The 13,381-nt window shown below is 35.1% G+C and overlaps 2 protein-coding genes across 2 annotated transcripts; one reads left to right on the top strand and one right to left on the bottom strand.

Annotated features, from left to right (window-relative positions):
- Positions 1–37: 37 nt before the first annotated feature.
- On the top strand, positions 38–5,690 carry LOC132641076 (peroxisome biogenesis protein 19-1-like). Its single transcript, XM_060357953.1, has 6 exons — positions 38–62; positions 164–227; positions 675–723; positions 1,478–1,772; positions 3,991–4,307; positions 5,383–5,690. The coding sequence occupies exons 2-6, from the start codon at positions 185–187 to the stop codon at positions 5,426–5,428; spliced, it is 750 nt and encodes a 249-aa protein (XP_060213936.1). The 5' UTR covers positions 38–62; positions 164–184; the 3' UTR covers positions 5,429–5,690.
- A 391-nt stretch (positions 5,691–6,081) lies between these two features.
- LOC132641060 (putative glucuronosyltransferase PGSIP8) lies at positions 6,082–12,299 on the bottom strand. Its single transcript, XM_060357938.1, has 5 exons — positions 11,693–12,299; positions 7,936–8,188; positions 7,610–7,811; positions 7,373–7,520; positions 6,082–7,009 (listed from the first exon to the last, which is right to left on the bottom strand). The coding sequence occupies exons 1-5, from the start codon at positions 11,956–11,958 to the stop codon at positions 6,466–6,468; spliced, it is 1,413 nt and encodes a 470-aa protein (XP_060213921.1). The 5' UTR covers positions 11,959–12,299; the 3' UTR covers positions 6,082–6,465.
- Between the last annotated feature and the right edge of the window lie 1,082 nt (positions 12,300–13,381).

Below are 13,381 nucleotides of genomic sequence, written 5' to 3' on the forward strand. Positions count from 1 at the left end.
TTAAGATTAAGTCAAACTTTAATGCGGACACCAGAAGATGATCTCACGTCACAGTACCTTACGTATACCCTCTATATATAAATCTCACCACTTCATTTTTTCTAATCTTTTTTTGATTCATAAAGATTGGATTTTTATAGATACACTGGCAATTGACTAACAGGAAACATAAAATAACGAATCGATGGCTACTGAGCACTCTGATGATTTAGACCAACTTCTTGACAGTAAGTAGCCACCACCCCCTCTTTTTCCCCCATTTCAACAATTCATTACATGTAAACACATCTATACAATTTCTATGTTTTCTTGCATATGGAGTCAGTTTATTTGGGATGAGTACAGTGTATTATATCAAGCCATAATTTGACTTCCTCTCTCCCAATTTAAGTTTCTTATAGTTTGACTGGACACGGAGATTGAGAAATAAAGGGAGATTTTTAAATATGTGCGCGGTCAGGGACAATGCTAGAATTGGAAAACCTAGTAATATAGAAAGAGGCATTCTTGGGATATACCAAATAGAAAAGTAAGACACTTAAATAGGGATACTTTAGAAAATAGATACATGGTCTGAAAGCATTGGTTATGGGACGTGTTAGATTTTAAGGAGAAGATGTAAGTGAAATAAATTGAATTGGATTGGAAACTCACCCTTTTGAGTTAATTTTCAGGTGCTTTGGATGATTTTCAGAGCCTCAATCTCACTTCTGCTTCTCAAAGGTCTTTTTTGTTTTTCACTTGTACTCCCTCCGTCCATTTTTACTTGTCAATGTTTGACTTGACACACCCTTTAAGAAGTAATTAATAAAATGATAAGTTTACTATGTCACCCTTTGATAATAAATTCAATGTTATAGGAGGTTGTGGAGGACTCAGATTAGGATAGAAGGCTAGGTTGCTTATCCTTTCACCCTAGTAGTTGTAGTTTTGCTCATTCGTTTATTGCCATTTGATTTCTGCTTATATTTGTTGGCCCTTTGTACTTTGACTGTCTTATTTATCTATGGTAGCTAATGCTCCTTTCTTTCCGGACTGTTCTATCATGACTTTCTGGCTTTTGTTATTCCTCGTTTTCATATTGTTTTTGATATGCTTGTCCCTATCTGACTTTTTGTCTTGTTTTCCTCTCTTGAGCCGAGGGTCTTTCAGAAACAGCTGCCCTACCTTTCAAGGTGGGGGTTAGGTCTGCGTACTCTCTACCCTCCCCAGACCCCACATTGTGGGATTTTACTGGGCTTCTTGTTGTTGTTATGGGCAATTGCATTGGGAAATGATTATAGTTAATAATGAAGGTAAATTAGGAACCAAGTGATAATTTTTTTCCTGGCTTTCCGAACTGAACAAGTAAAAGTGGACATCTATTTTTAGTATAGTGACGAAGGGAGTAACATGTTAATTTTTACTTCCGTTTAAGCTAATGAGGTTTGAGTTTTGAGTTTTGAGCTGTGATTAAAAGGGTGGATTTTGATTGTAGAAATGGGGATGGAGAGGACAAAAAAGAGAGTAGCTCTTGTACACCTAGTGAGGTGCAAGGACTTGGGATGTCGTTGCCCGATTTGAAAACTAAGAAGAAAGGTAAGCAAACGGCTTCTAAGGAGGCAAAGGATTCACATGTCTCTGAAGCTCTTGATAAGCTTAGAGAGCAGACTAGAGAAGCTGTTAAGGGATTGGAATCAGTTGCTGGGCCGAGACCCGGTGTGGAGAATTTTGGAAGCGATCCAATGATGGAGGATTGGATGAAGCAGTTTGAAGAGCTTGCTGGTTCTCAGGTATATTTTTATCAAACAGCACATATTGAAAGTGTGAAATATTATGAGGCGTCATAGCTGAGTTTGAAGTCTTTTTCAGGAAATTTGCAAAATGATTGATACATTTTGTTCTCCTATATACTTAACATTTGGGAAGGGAAGGGGGATGGAGAGGAAAGAGGTGTTAATATATTGATGTAGTCAAGAGAAAGCATTTTGCTTCATTATAGACATCATTAACATTTTCAGCTGACTAAATGGTTGCTTTTATGCGTGGAAAACTTTTGGTAATGAATTGATATGAGATCTCAACACTTCCCAATGATTGTAAACATTCTGCAGATTGTGAAAGCTGTTGTAGTCTTGTCTAAAGTTGGCCTGTTGAGTTCGATCGATGTGTATGCTGTATAAATTCGTGCTTATTGCATATGGTATAAGTTACGCGGACTCTCCATTTTTGGTGCTGATCCAGCCTCGACACGGGTCGGGAGCGGGATACGATCAACCAAGTTTGAATACTCCGACCGGAGTCCATCGATAAATTTGGGGGAATATTGAGATTTTGATTTCTCAAAATTATAGATAAAACAGATTTAATATAAGGGAAATGACATGCCTTCAATATTATAGTACTTATAGTCTCATTTTTGCTGCTTCGTGTTTCAGAGAATGAAAGATTGAATTCTACAATATACATGTAAGTTTTTCATAGAATAGCTCTCAACATTTATAGCTCTACTTTTTATAATTTTGAATTTTCTTAGCCGAATCCCCGCACCTGTATCCATACCCGGATCCGCACCCCCGAATCTTAAAATTTATATTTTGCCGAATCCGACAATCAAATCCGTACCCCTATCGGATACCCGCACCCGAGTCCGAGCAACTTAGCATATGGTAGATCCATTGACTAATGAAGCTGAATGAAACTTTTTGTTCCAAGGACTGAATTTCATTAAATTGTTTGGTCTTGACTGAATCCTCCAAAAGTAAAGAACTGTCAGCCTTCTAAAGACAATTGGGGGAATCTATCCAACATGTGTCCCTTTCAAAGCCTGTTACATTCTTAGGTCCTGTTTCCCTCTACTTTGGAATTTCTTTGCTTAGGATTTTGGATTTCACCATTGATCTAAATACTACTTAATTTCAATCATTAACCGTTTGGACAAATTTTTTTCCTGATAAGGAAGCTGTTTTGACTATTAATACTCAGTTTCGGCTCTGTTTCATCTTCTTGGTTAATGCGAATGAAATACAGTCATGGATCAATTAAGGACAATATTGAACTGTGTAGAGCAAAGTGCTGAGATAAATTTCCCATTGGCTGGATTTGGGGATAACATCAAAATGTCCAATACATTAATCATTCAAAGATAGAGGTCGACTATAGTGAACATGAAACATTTGAATGCGTTGAATGAGAAATTAACAAAAACTCAATAGATACTTTCTAATTGAATTGAGGCGAGAAAGGGTTAAGGTGGTGCAATTGTAGATTAAGGTGTTGTATGGATAGAAATCTGCACTATTGGCTTGAGATAGGTTTCTATATTTATCAGCCCTGAAAGTTGTTCACAACTTGGATTTGCATTTGAAGTTTTGGTTACCTATAGTTTGAAAGCAATTCTGGTCGCCTTATTCTCTTTATTATATTCTCTTTTCTTTCTTAATAAGTCAAAATTGTTTTATCTATTGCACCACGATGGTACCTCAATTACACAACATGACTATTATACTAAGACGGCGAATTTATAGTCTAGTTTATGGTGCACGTGAACCTGTGATCTTTCCGCCAAACTATTTCCTAGAATTGATCTGATATTATCTGCTGGCACCCATGCTCCAAAAATGCTAAATGGTGCTCTTGGTTGAGTGCTGAGTTATTTACCAAAATAACATGGATCAGTTCCCACTTAATACAATCGTTTTTCTCCTTTTTCTTAGTGGTGCACCCATGTTATAGAAATCCTAGATGCGCCTCTGCACTAAGCCTCTAAGAAAGTCCGTTGAACTATCTAATACATAAAGATATATCTTCTGTGCACCAGAAAGTACAAACAAAATGTAGTCGGTGAATAGCTCTTAAAATTTTCAATTCCTTTATTTTCTGTTCCATTTCTGCAATCATCCAGAATGTCCATGAAGGCCATACTCTCTAGTGTATATCTTTTTCTTATATATAGCTTCTTCTCACTTTTATGGAATGGATTTGTAACTATCTTGATTGACTGATTGCTAGGACATGGAGTCTGTTGTAGAGACCATGATGCAGCAGCTTCTTTCAAAGGAAATTCTTCATGAACCCATGAGAGAAATTGGAGAAAGATATCCAAAGTGGTTGGAGGACAATAAAGTCAAGTTAAGCAGTGAAGAATATGAACGTTACAGACACCAGTATGAACTTATAAGAGATCTAAACAAAGTCTACGAAACTGAGCCGAGCAACTTCAACAAAATTGTTGAGCTTATGCAGAAAATGCAAGAATGTGGCCAACCACCAAACGATATAGTGCAAGAGCTTGCTCCAGGCTTTGATATATCAACTCTTGGACAACTGTAAGTGCTCCAGTATCTTCAGAATTTCATTTAAGTTGTCTGTATGTTGATTTATTGGTAGTAGTTAAAGGCAGGAATCATGACTTTTTTACCTGGAGATTGTAGTTCCTTCAAGGTTTTTGACATTTGCATATTTGCCTTACATTTGGATGATTGACTAAAAGTATGCAATTATCTTTTGTATTCTAGATTCGGGATATAAACGTAGATTATATCGACTTTGTCACCTTATGATAGTATCCTATCAAGGCCTGAAAGTTCCACTTTCAAACTTTGTGACTAAATGGAGCTGGTCCTGCAAAAGTCAACTGCAGTATGATCCAGATATCCTGTTTACCTGTGATACTGTTAAAAGTTAAACCGCTTTCAGTGACCAACTCTCAGATCAAATCGCCATAAGATTTCTGTTAATCTTGATGCTTAGGGGTGGAGATATTAAGTCTTACTATTTACAGAGAAAACCCATTCAGGCAAGTTATTGAAACAATACAGACAGGAGAAACAGTATTTCGATAGTTTGACAATGGTTGCAGTTTATGACTAGAATGTTAAAAGGATGTATTAGTTAATACTTTCAGCTTCAAAAGTAAAAAGTTAATGATATGAAAGCTTGCGGTTTTGTATGGATTTTTGCAGATTTTCTTTAACCTTATGGACGGCAAGCATTTACTCTTCCTCCGCCACCCTTTCTCTTCCCCTAGAGAACTAATAAATCTCAAAAAGTTTGCTGGATCATGTCCTGTGTGACAACTGTCCCAGCTTAAAAAGCGATAGCAGTCGACTAAAGAACCTTGTGCTGCATTAGATGCTTAATAATATGAAAGGAAGAGCAAAAATTTGTGTGGCATATGTTAGATGGGGAAACTTTCCCAGTCTGTACACCATCGTTCTGATGATATCTGAATCTTTAGCGCACGCACACATGTGTCTTGAAAAAGGAACCCCCTTAGTTATTTGCAGACGTTTTTGTTTCATGTAGATCACTGCTATCAGCATGAAAATGGAACCCCTTAACTGTTTTGATGTTTAGCAGTATTTTTGATTGTGATTGAGCAGTTTTACTTCTGGTTTTCAGATCCCCGGAGATGCTAGAGTCCCAACAGAACTGCTGCATTATGTGAAGACACTGGTTCGACTATCCTGCTGGCCAGCTTGCTCCTAAATTGTTCTTTTACCATTGTAACAATGTGCATGGAATATAAGTTATCTTTTGCATGGAATTTGATTTTGACTGGTAACAGGCGTGACGTGCATTATTTTCTTTCTTTTTGGTCTTCGTATATGGCATACCTTTGCTTACATGAAATGCTTGGAAGTTGGAAATTCTTGAGATGGTGAAAATGAATAGTAACTATATTAATGGATTACAATCATTTCAAGGTATGCAGAAGACGAGTCACAATAATAAATTGTGCGAACAGATCATATTGAAGAAAATTTATGATCCTTAAGATTGTTGCTTCATACAATCTGAGACTTTGTTCTACTATTTCACCAAGCCTAGCCTGCGCCAACCACATTAAAGTAAAGAAAATTTTCACTCCTTACTTTTCTTTTATAATATCAGCTATCTGATTGCAAAAAATTAATAGGAGCCGCTTCTTTAAGGATGACAGGTAAACACGGAAAGACATTGAGTTGAACTATGATCTATTTGGAAAACATAAAAAAGAAGAACTACTCCATCTGGGGAAAAAAGGAAAGAGAACATATACTCCTCCAGTGCCAATTTGTTTGAAACATTGCATTTAGTAAAGGTCAACTTGACCAGTCCTTGAGCTAAATCTAAGTAGATTAATTCAAACAATGACAAATAAATATTTACATTGTTAGCATACATCACTTAAATCCATGAATAAATAAAAAACCTATCCAACATTTTAGCAAAAGATATAATCAAGTGAGAAACAATCTTTTTCTCGTGGAGTAACATTCAAGAGAATAATAGGCCTGTGATAGTCCATGTACAAAACAATACATCACCCCAATCCTAAATTGTGTAATTCACATCAGTACCCACTCACAGAATTCTTTCTACCGAAGACCAAAGACTAAAGCAGTTAGGATAGCACAAGCACACTCCAAGTCTCCTAAGCAAAGAATTTGGAGATGTTTCTGAAGTATTAATCTCCTGTTGATTCCTTCAACTTTCCGAATTTCAATACAGTTTGTTAGAACCCGCAGGTGCTGTAGACTCACTCAACTTAGGCAAGAATCCTTCCCTCTCAAGTGAAACATTTAGAGAAGACTTGATTTTAACAATTGCCGTCCATAATGCTGGGGAAGCACAGAAGGCATATGCAAATACAGACATTGCTCTTACAACACCGTCGTTGTACCAAGGGTACGCCATCACCAAAAGGGCCCCAAGGATTCCAACCCATGGCACCAAAACAGGTAGCATTGGCAAAAGAAATGCATTCACTGTTATACAGGATAGTGCAAAAGCGCCGAGTAAGTAGAGACTCCAGCCAACTAGTGGATGAACTGTACGAGGAATGACGAAGAAAGGAACTGTGTAGGCAGCAAGAATGGACCATATAGCAATCAATTTAAGGCCAGTTCGTAGTAAGAAGATACTCTTGCTATCCTCATGGCGATAGCACAACTTAGATAAATTTGGGCGTGCTAGGCGTGTCACTACAATTATTCCTAGGTAAAATATAGCTTGGATCAACACTGCTATCATCTCAGCACCATACCTGCCAAATACCAAACAGGTTAATTGTTATTGTCATGAACATCAGATATCTCGGGTTATACATGCATCATAAAGAAGGTAAAGTGTTCACCAACAGGGATGAAAGAATTAATCAATATTATGCGCTTTTCTAAAACATCAGGGTTGCATAAATCTCGCAGTTACCATGCAATTCGGGTAGAGGACAGAAATGTTGAGCAAGGAGAGACGAAGAAAACAAGAGTTTTTCTTTCAGCTGATTTTTAAACTGATTGATAACAATCTCCAGAGGAATAGGATGATCAATCTTGGAAAAAGGTTAATGTATTATGTCACACAAAGCAAAAAAGAGTTCTACTGTTACACAAAGCAAAAAAGGTCTTACCCAAGAGTAAGACGTCGCTGTTCATGCCACTGGATGCCCAAAGGCAAAACAGGCCACGACCACCAGTACCATGGTTTTAACCATGGAGCACCAGGGAATGTAATGACACTATTAGGTCCACAAGGTACCGACCAATGGAGCTTGAGATCTGAAGAATTAAAAGTAGACAATCGTTATAATTTCTTGTGAACTATGACAAACTTTGTTCAGTAAACATAGTTAAAGAGTCAAACTTACAATAATAAGACGCGTCCATTTGGTAACCTAGAGGAAGCCTGTAATTTCCCTGGAGCTTGGTACCATTAGAAGGAGGGTAGAACATTGGCTGATCAAGTAAATCTGGGAAATGGCCTCCAATAAAACCTTGGTCTGCACCATCTTGGTTTTCCCTCCCGATCTCTATCTCATGAATCATGTTATTGAACACCTTCTTCGATGGCTGCAATTCAGCTTTTGTAAGTAAAATGTAGAATTCCATTTACTAGCCATACAGATGAGTTGCCAACATTAGCAAACAAATTAGTCAGGACTAGGATACTATTGAAATGGGATAAGCTGATTACCTGCAGGACAAAGAGACCAGTGTGGAAGATGCAGGGATTAATGAAGACAGCACAGAACTGGCCACATTGGAAGAGTTCATCAGTTTTCTGGAGGAAAAGGTTGTCAGCATCAAGCATGACAACCTTGTCATAATCTACGAGGCTCCATGCGTAAAGTTTGTTCAGTGTCAGCTTGAATCTCCAATTAGGGTTGATACAGTATGGATTGTTCAGATTTTTAACTCTCACCACCTTTGCGCCATCTTCCTGTTCTCTGCATACCAAGAACGTGAAGGATTACTTTGTTTTCAAGGTTCACATTGTTTTGTGCATGAAATGGACATTTCCATCACACATTTCCCCCCCTTTTGTGTTACATAATAGGTTCTAAAGCAAAATTTTGGTACATCATCTAACAAGAACTACTACTATTACTAATGTGCCTCAATCTCAAGTAAGTTTTAAGTCGTTATATGAGTCCTTATTGTCCATATCGCAACATTTATATCCGTCTCAATCCAATAACAATAATATTATCTTTGGTTAAGCATCTTCGCTAAACTGAAACGTAACAAACAACTACTCAACTACTTTGGCTTAAGGTGAACAAAATTTAGGAAACACTCTGTGTAGATATACCAAAGATATATATATATATATATATATTTTAAAAAACACTTCTATTTGAAGATTGGAGCATGCAAAGAAGGAATTCAATTGAGAATACACCACTTAAGGTCCCCACTATGATAGAGAACCTAAATATGCTTACTTAAAAATTACCGAAAGGCAACATTGTATAAAACACAAAGTGCAAACAACTATTCTAATGCTGTAGCACTTTCGAGTAACACGTAGCCTGCTCTGCTTTCTAATAGTGTACCTAAAAGAAGAATAAAAAAGGAATATCCTTTGTTGAACAAATGCACTCCATCCCTATCCGACAAATTAAATACACTAAAATAGATTAACGTAGTGTATAGAAAAAGCACATGACATAGACCATTAGAACTTGTAGGTTTATTCATATTTAGTTAAATCTTATACGTTTAGCATGTCATGTTGATTACCCTTAATCATGTAACAAGAAATAAAACTTATATCTGGACTATCAAATATTCTTTTCTCTTTGAAGAATAACATGTCTCTAGTCTCAATTATAAGCACATGGATCCAGCAATGCCTAGAAATAGCGACTTCCCAAAAGCATTGAAGAAGTGGCCATATGATATTAGCTGTGGAAAGAACAAAGGGCAAGGTAATTTCCTAGAAGCCACCAATCCAACCAAAACTTGGCTTTATGCCAGAAAAGCTTATCTTTATTCTGCCCATGTCAGATAGCACCATTATAATGTTGAAGTAAACCAATTTTTTCACTACAAAGTTATCACTTTTTTTCTTTTACAACCAGGAGATCCGGGAGAGTAAGTGATGTGTATTATATTAAACAGGGTGGATAATAAGTCTGCCGCTTTATTCTTCTCTACTTAAATACGTATCAAGTTTGTACTTTTGATAAGGTATAAACTCGTGATATGTGTCTAACCCACACGTCACGTGCGACACTCTTACACTAAACCAAATAGCCTTGGGTAATGTTATCACACATTTTCTAAACATTCTTAAATTATAAGAAAGAATCATGATGCTATAACTTTTTCATATAATTTCTTAATAAATTTATTTTAAAAAATAAAGAACTAATATCCAACTTTGCACCGATTATCAAGTTCCTTAACTTCCGTAGAAATCTGCAATTCTTTTTAAAACAAATGGAGTAGTTAATATCACCACAGCTCTCTGCGTGACAAATATATTTTGGTAAGTAAAAGATGTGGCTCATGTGGCATATCCAGAAAGAAAGACAAAAAGGTTCACAATTATCTTCTTAGTCTTATCCCTTCATGTCAATAATGTATTCCTAAAAAAGAAACAATATCCTAATCCTAATCATACCAAAGTTGTCTTTTAAATTTGATTGTCGTCGCATAGCATGAAACACATAAAATAAAATCATTTCGCCTCCTACCATCATTATGAAAATGATGGATAATATTGTAAGAGCATGTAAATCAACAGCAAATTTTGTTTATACAAAAATATCTTGGCCGTGACAACGTATGTATTAGCTGGCAAGATCAAGTTGGCTAAATTGCCAAGCTGTTCCCTAATTTACCCCTCCTTTCACGAGCACTGGAACCATTATGCAATCTTTTTATTTAATCATTTAATGAAAAAATATTTAGTTAGGAAATTAAATAAACTGGAAAGAGGAATAGGCCCATTCCAACTAATTCAAAGAACTTATAATTCTTCCACGTCCCAATTAAACTATAGTAGTATTACCAAAAGCTAAGTATGATCCTTATCAAAGTCTATTTGCGTGGGTCCCCCAAGAGCAATCTCAAAATCCAAGAGGTAAATAAGAATGCTAATTTTATTCAACACCCAATAGCGGAAAGAAGTGTTGAAAAAAATATAAAGGTGACAAATTCTAGTTTATTTGACTGTAGACAATAGTAATGAAGGTTCACAACAAGCATGTTACTGATTTCCAAAATGTAAATTATAATAAAGAGTTTTAAAAAAAAAGTACGAAGACAATAGCAAAGAAGGTTCACAAGAAGCATGTTACTGATTTCCAAAATGTAAATATAATAAAGAGTTTTTTAGAAAGTAAAAATCATGGATTAAAAAGTGGACTTTAAACTTAACACAATCTCAAAAGCTAGCTCATGAGGAAAAATTATCGGAAACCGTAAAAGGAGATCAAGCCCCATCCCTTAGCCATGTGGGACTCAACATCTATAGAGTCGCAACAAATATATGCAAATACCAATTCATTTGCAACGATAAAACAAAAAAAATATTGTCAAACAAGTATGACGTAGACACCATTTTGTTTTTTGTTTTTTCATTTTCACGGTGAAAACTTATTCTTCTCGCACTTAGTTCATTTTAATTTATGTGATATACTCTTATTTTTAGTTAGTCCCACAGAAAATAATTAATTTTATTTCTAATTTACTTTTAGCAAAACAAATTATAATTCACAAATGTAATGACTATAAGTTTTAAAAATTTTATTGCCACACCATCTTTAGGATGTGTTAATGATCAGAAATGTAAAGAATCATACTTTTTTAAAAAAAAATATATATATCAATTAAAATAAGAGGAGTATATTTTTCTAGCACTAATGTTTAGCAGGCGTTTGGCGATAAAAATAAAATATTTTTCATTTTATTTTAAATTTTTGAAGTTGGAATTGTATTTGATTATACTTTTTGCAATCAGAGAAGAGAACATTTTATTTGAAATTACGAAAATAAAGTAAGAAAACAAGTAACAAGATGTTTTTTTAAATGTAGAATCTAAGTAGGCATTTGAACATGCAATTTGAAATCATGAGATGAAATCAGCGTTTGAACATGCTATTTCATCTCATCAAACCATGGGATGAAACATCCAAATCAAATCAGGATTCCAAACAATGTCTAAACGGCACCTAACTTCAAAGTTTGAATTTGAGATTTCCATGACCAAATTACACCAATTGTCAAATAAAGTGAATAGTAATTTCTATGGTCAAACGGGTCCTCAAGTATCTATCTACAGCCACTAGAGGCTCTACTATAGCACGGGAAAAAAAATACCCAAAATATCAAAACCGAAGAAACACTAAAACACGCCAAGGTGACAGCACATTTTAGCAGAAACAACACAAAAAAAAAAAAAAAAAAAAAAACACAATGGAAAAAAAGAGAGACAGACTTACAGTGTCCGAACCCAAAGAAGAGGAACATCAAGTGAAGCAATGACAACAAGATCCGCTTCAACTCCTAGCCGGGTAAGTGATCTGAGCATTACACGTGTCGCTACGTAGAACTCATAATCCCTTGGTGTTCCCATATACATCATTGTAGCATACGCATTTCTATGTACCCTTCTTAACGACGTCGTTTGTGTCCCAATAGTCGCCGTTGTTGCTATCATTAATATCCAAAATCCCCATACTAGCACTAAGCTTACCCTCCCCATCATTCCTTAATTAAATCTATAGAAACTTCAACAAGCTCAAGATATTAACAACTCTTCAAAAAAAAAAAAATGATGGTTTTCATATGGCATTTGTGTCTTAATTTCCACCGGAAAATAAAAACCCAGATTCCGGTGAAAAATGGCTGCAATATCAGTCCCTTAGCTTTGATCAAATTGCTTAATGACCAATCTTTAGTGAATATTAACAACAAAAAAGAACAAGATTTAGGGGCTGGTGGATAATGGTTCAAGTGCTATATGGAAATGAACCGGCTTTTTATAGAATTTAAAATTTTCTACTGTATGTGTTGTAGGAGTACTAATTTTTTAAGTTTTTTTTTGGTTGTTGTATCTGAGGTGTGTTTGTGATATATGTGGGGCTGTGCATGTTGACAGATGGGCTGGTTTCTCTACGTTGACTAGATGGCGTGAATGTAATGGCTAATACTACGTGGCAAAGATATTTTTGTCTGTAAGTGTTGACTTAGCCATTTTATTTTGATTCAAAATAAGTGTTCAATTATGAATGCATAAAAATATTTTTTCAAATTTACCTTCATTTACTCAAAACAATAAATGACCAAGTTTCTCATTATCTCCGGATTAAAAAAAGAGTTCACTTAATCATTTGCACACTCCTTAAAACACTACTCACTTCAAGAAAAATATGTAAATTGACTAAACTACTCCTAATTAAATAGGCATTGAGATTTGGTCACATAACACTTAATAGAGGCAAATCTGGAAAGATAAGGTTAATTGTTTCTTGATTTAATAAGTAAACATTTTTTTTACCCCAAAAAAAAAGGCTAAGTGAACTTTTTTTTTATCCGGAGAGAGTATTAATTAAAGGTAATTTAATCAAAATACATATTTTTTTTTTGGAGTAACTACTATTTTCTTAGAGGGTGTGTTAAAGGGTTAGTTGAAACTTATGTTGAACAGGGGGAGTATTAAGTAGTAAGTAATTATAATTAAGGAAATACTTTACTTTAAGAAATGGTTTATCGCCAAAAGATTTCTTCTCCTACAATGGAAATGGACCCGCTATTGTTTCTACTTTTTGAAGAAAAGAGTCATCAGATATGTAGCTTACAGTGTCTTGTATGGAATAAACGCTTTCAGGACTTATATTTCATTTTTATTTTTTACTTTAAAAAGAATATTCTTTTCATTTTTCGTCACTATAACAAGGGGAAAAAAAAAAATTAAAGAGGACATTCAAAGGATTCATTTTTGAACCATTCCATTAATTTTCTGTGATTTTGTCTTGAATACTTTGATTTAGTCCTGCTACGTTTTTAAACCTTAATCTTATGGTAAGACGCATTTAATATATTATCGTAGACAATAATGAACCGTTTTATTATTTATTTTTTAAGAAAAGAAGACAGATATCTGCTCTGAATTGGCATCCACGAATTTA

This window comes from Lycium barbarum, chromosome 1 (genome assembly GCF_019175385.1).
Source record: "Lycium barbarum isolate Lr01 chromosome 1, ASM1917538v2, whole genome shotgun sequence".
In the NCBI taxonomy this organism is placed as follows: Eukaryota; Viridiplantae; Streptophyta; class Magnoliopsida; order Solanales; family Solanaceae; genus Lycium; species Lycium barbarum.

Excerpts from the sequence above, each read along its gene's own strand:
- LOC132641076 (XM_060357953.1), top strand. The coding sequence starts at position 185 with ATGGCTACTGAGCACTCTGATGATTTAGACCAACTTCTTGACA. Across the intron at positions 228-674 it reads TTTAGACCAACTTCTTGACA|GTGCTTTGGATGATTTTCAG; the intron begins GTAAGTAGCCAC and ends GTTAATTTTCAG. Across the intron at positions 4,308-5,382 it reads ATATCAACTCTTGGACAACT|ATCCCCGGAGATGCTAGAGT; the intron begins GTAAGTGCTCCA and ends TCTGGTTTTCAG.
- LOC132641060 (XM_060357938.1), bottom strand. The coding sequence starts at position 11,958 with ATGATGGGGAGGGTAAGCTTAGTGCTAGTATGGGGATTTTGGATATTA. Across the intron at positions 7,812-7,935 it reads CTGGTCTCTTTGTCCTGCAG|CCATCGAAGAAGGTGTTCAA; the intron begins GTAATCAGCTTA and ends GCTGAATTGCAG. Across the intron at positions 7,521-7,609 it reads AATGGACGCGTCTTATTATT|ATCTCAAGCTCCATTGGTCG; the intron begins GTAAGTTTGACT and ends TTAATTCTTCAG.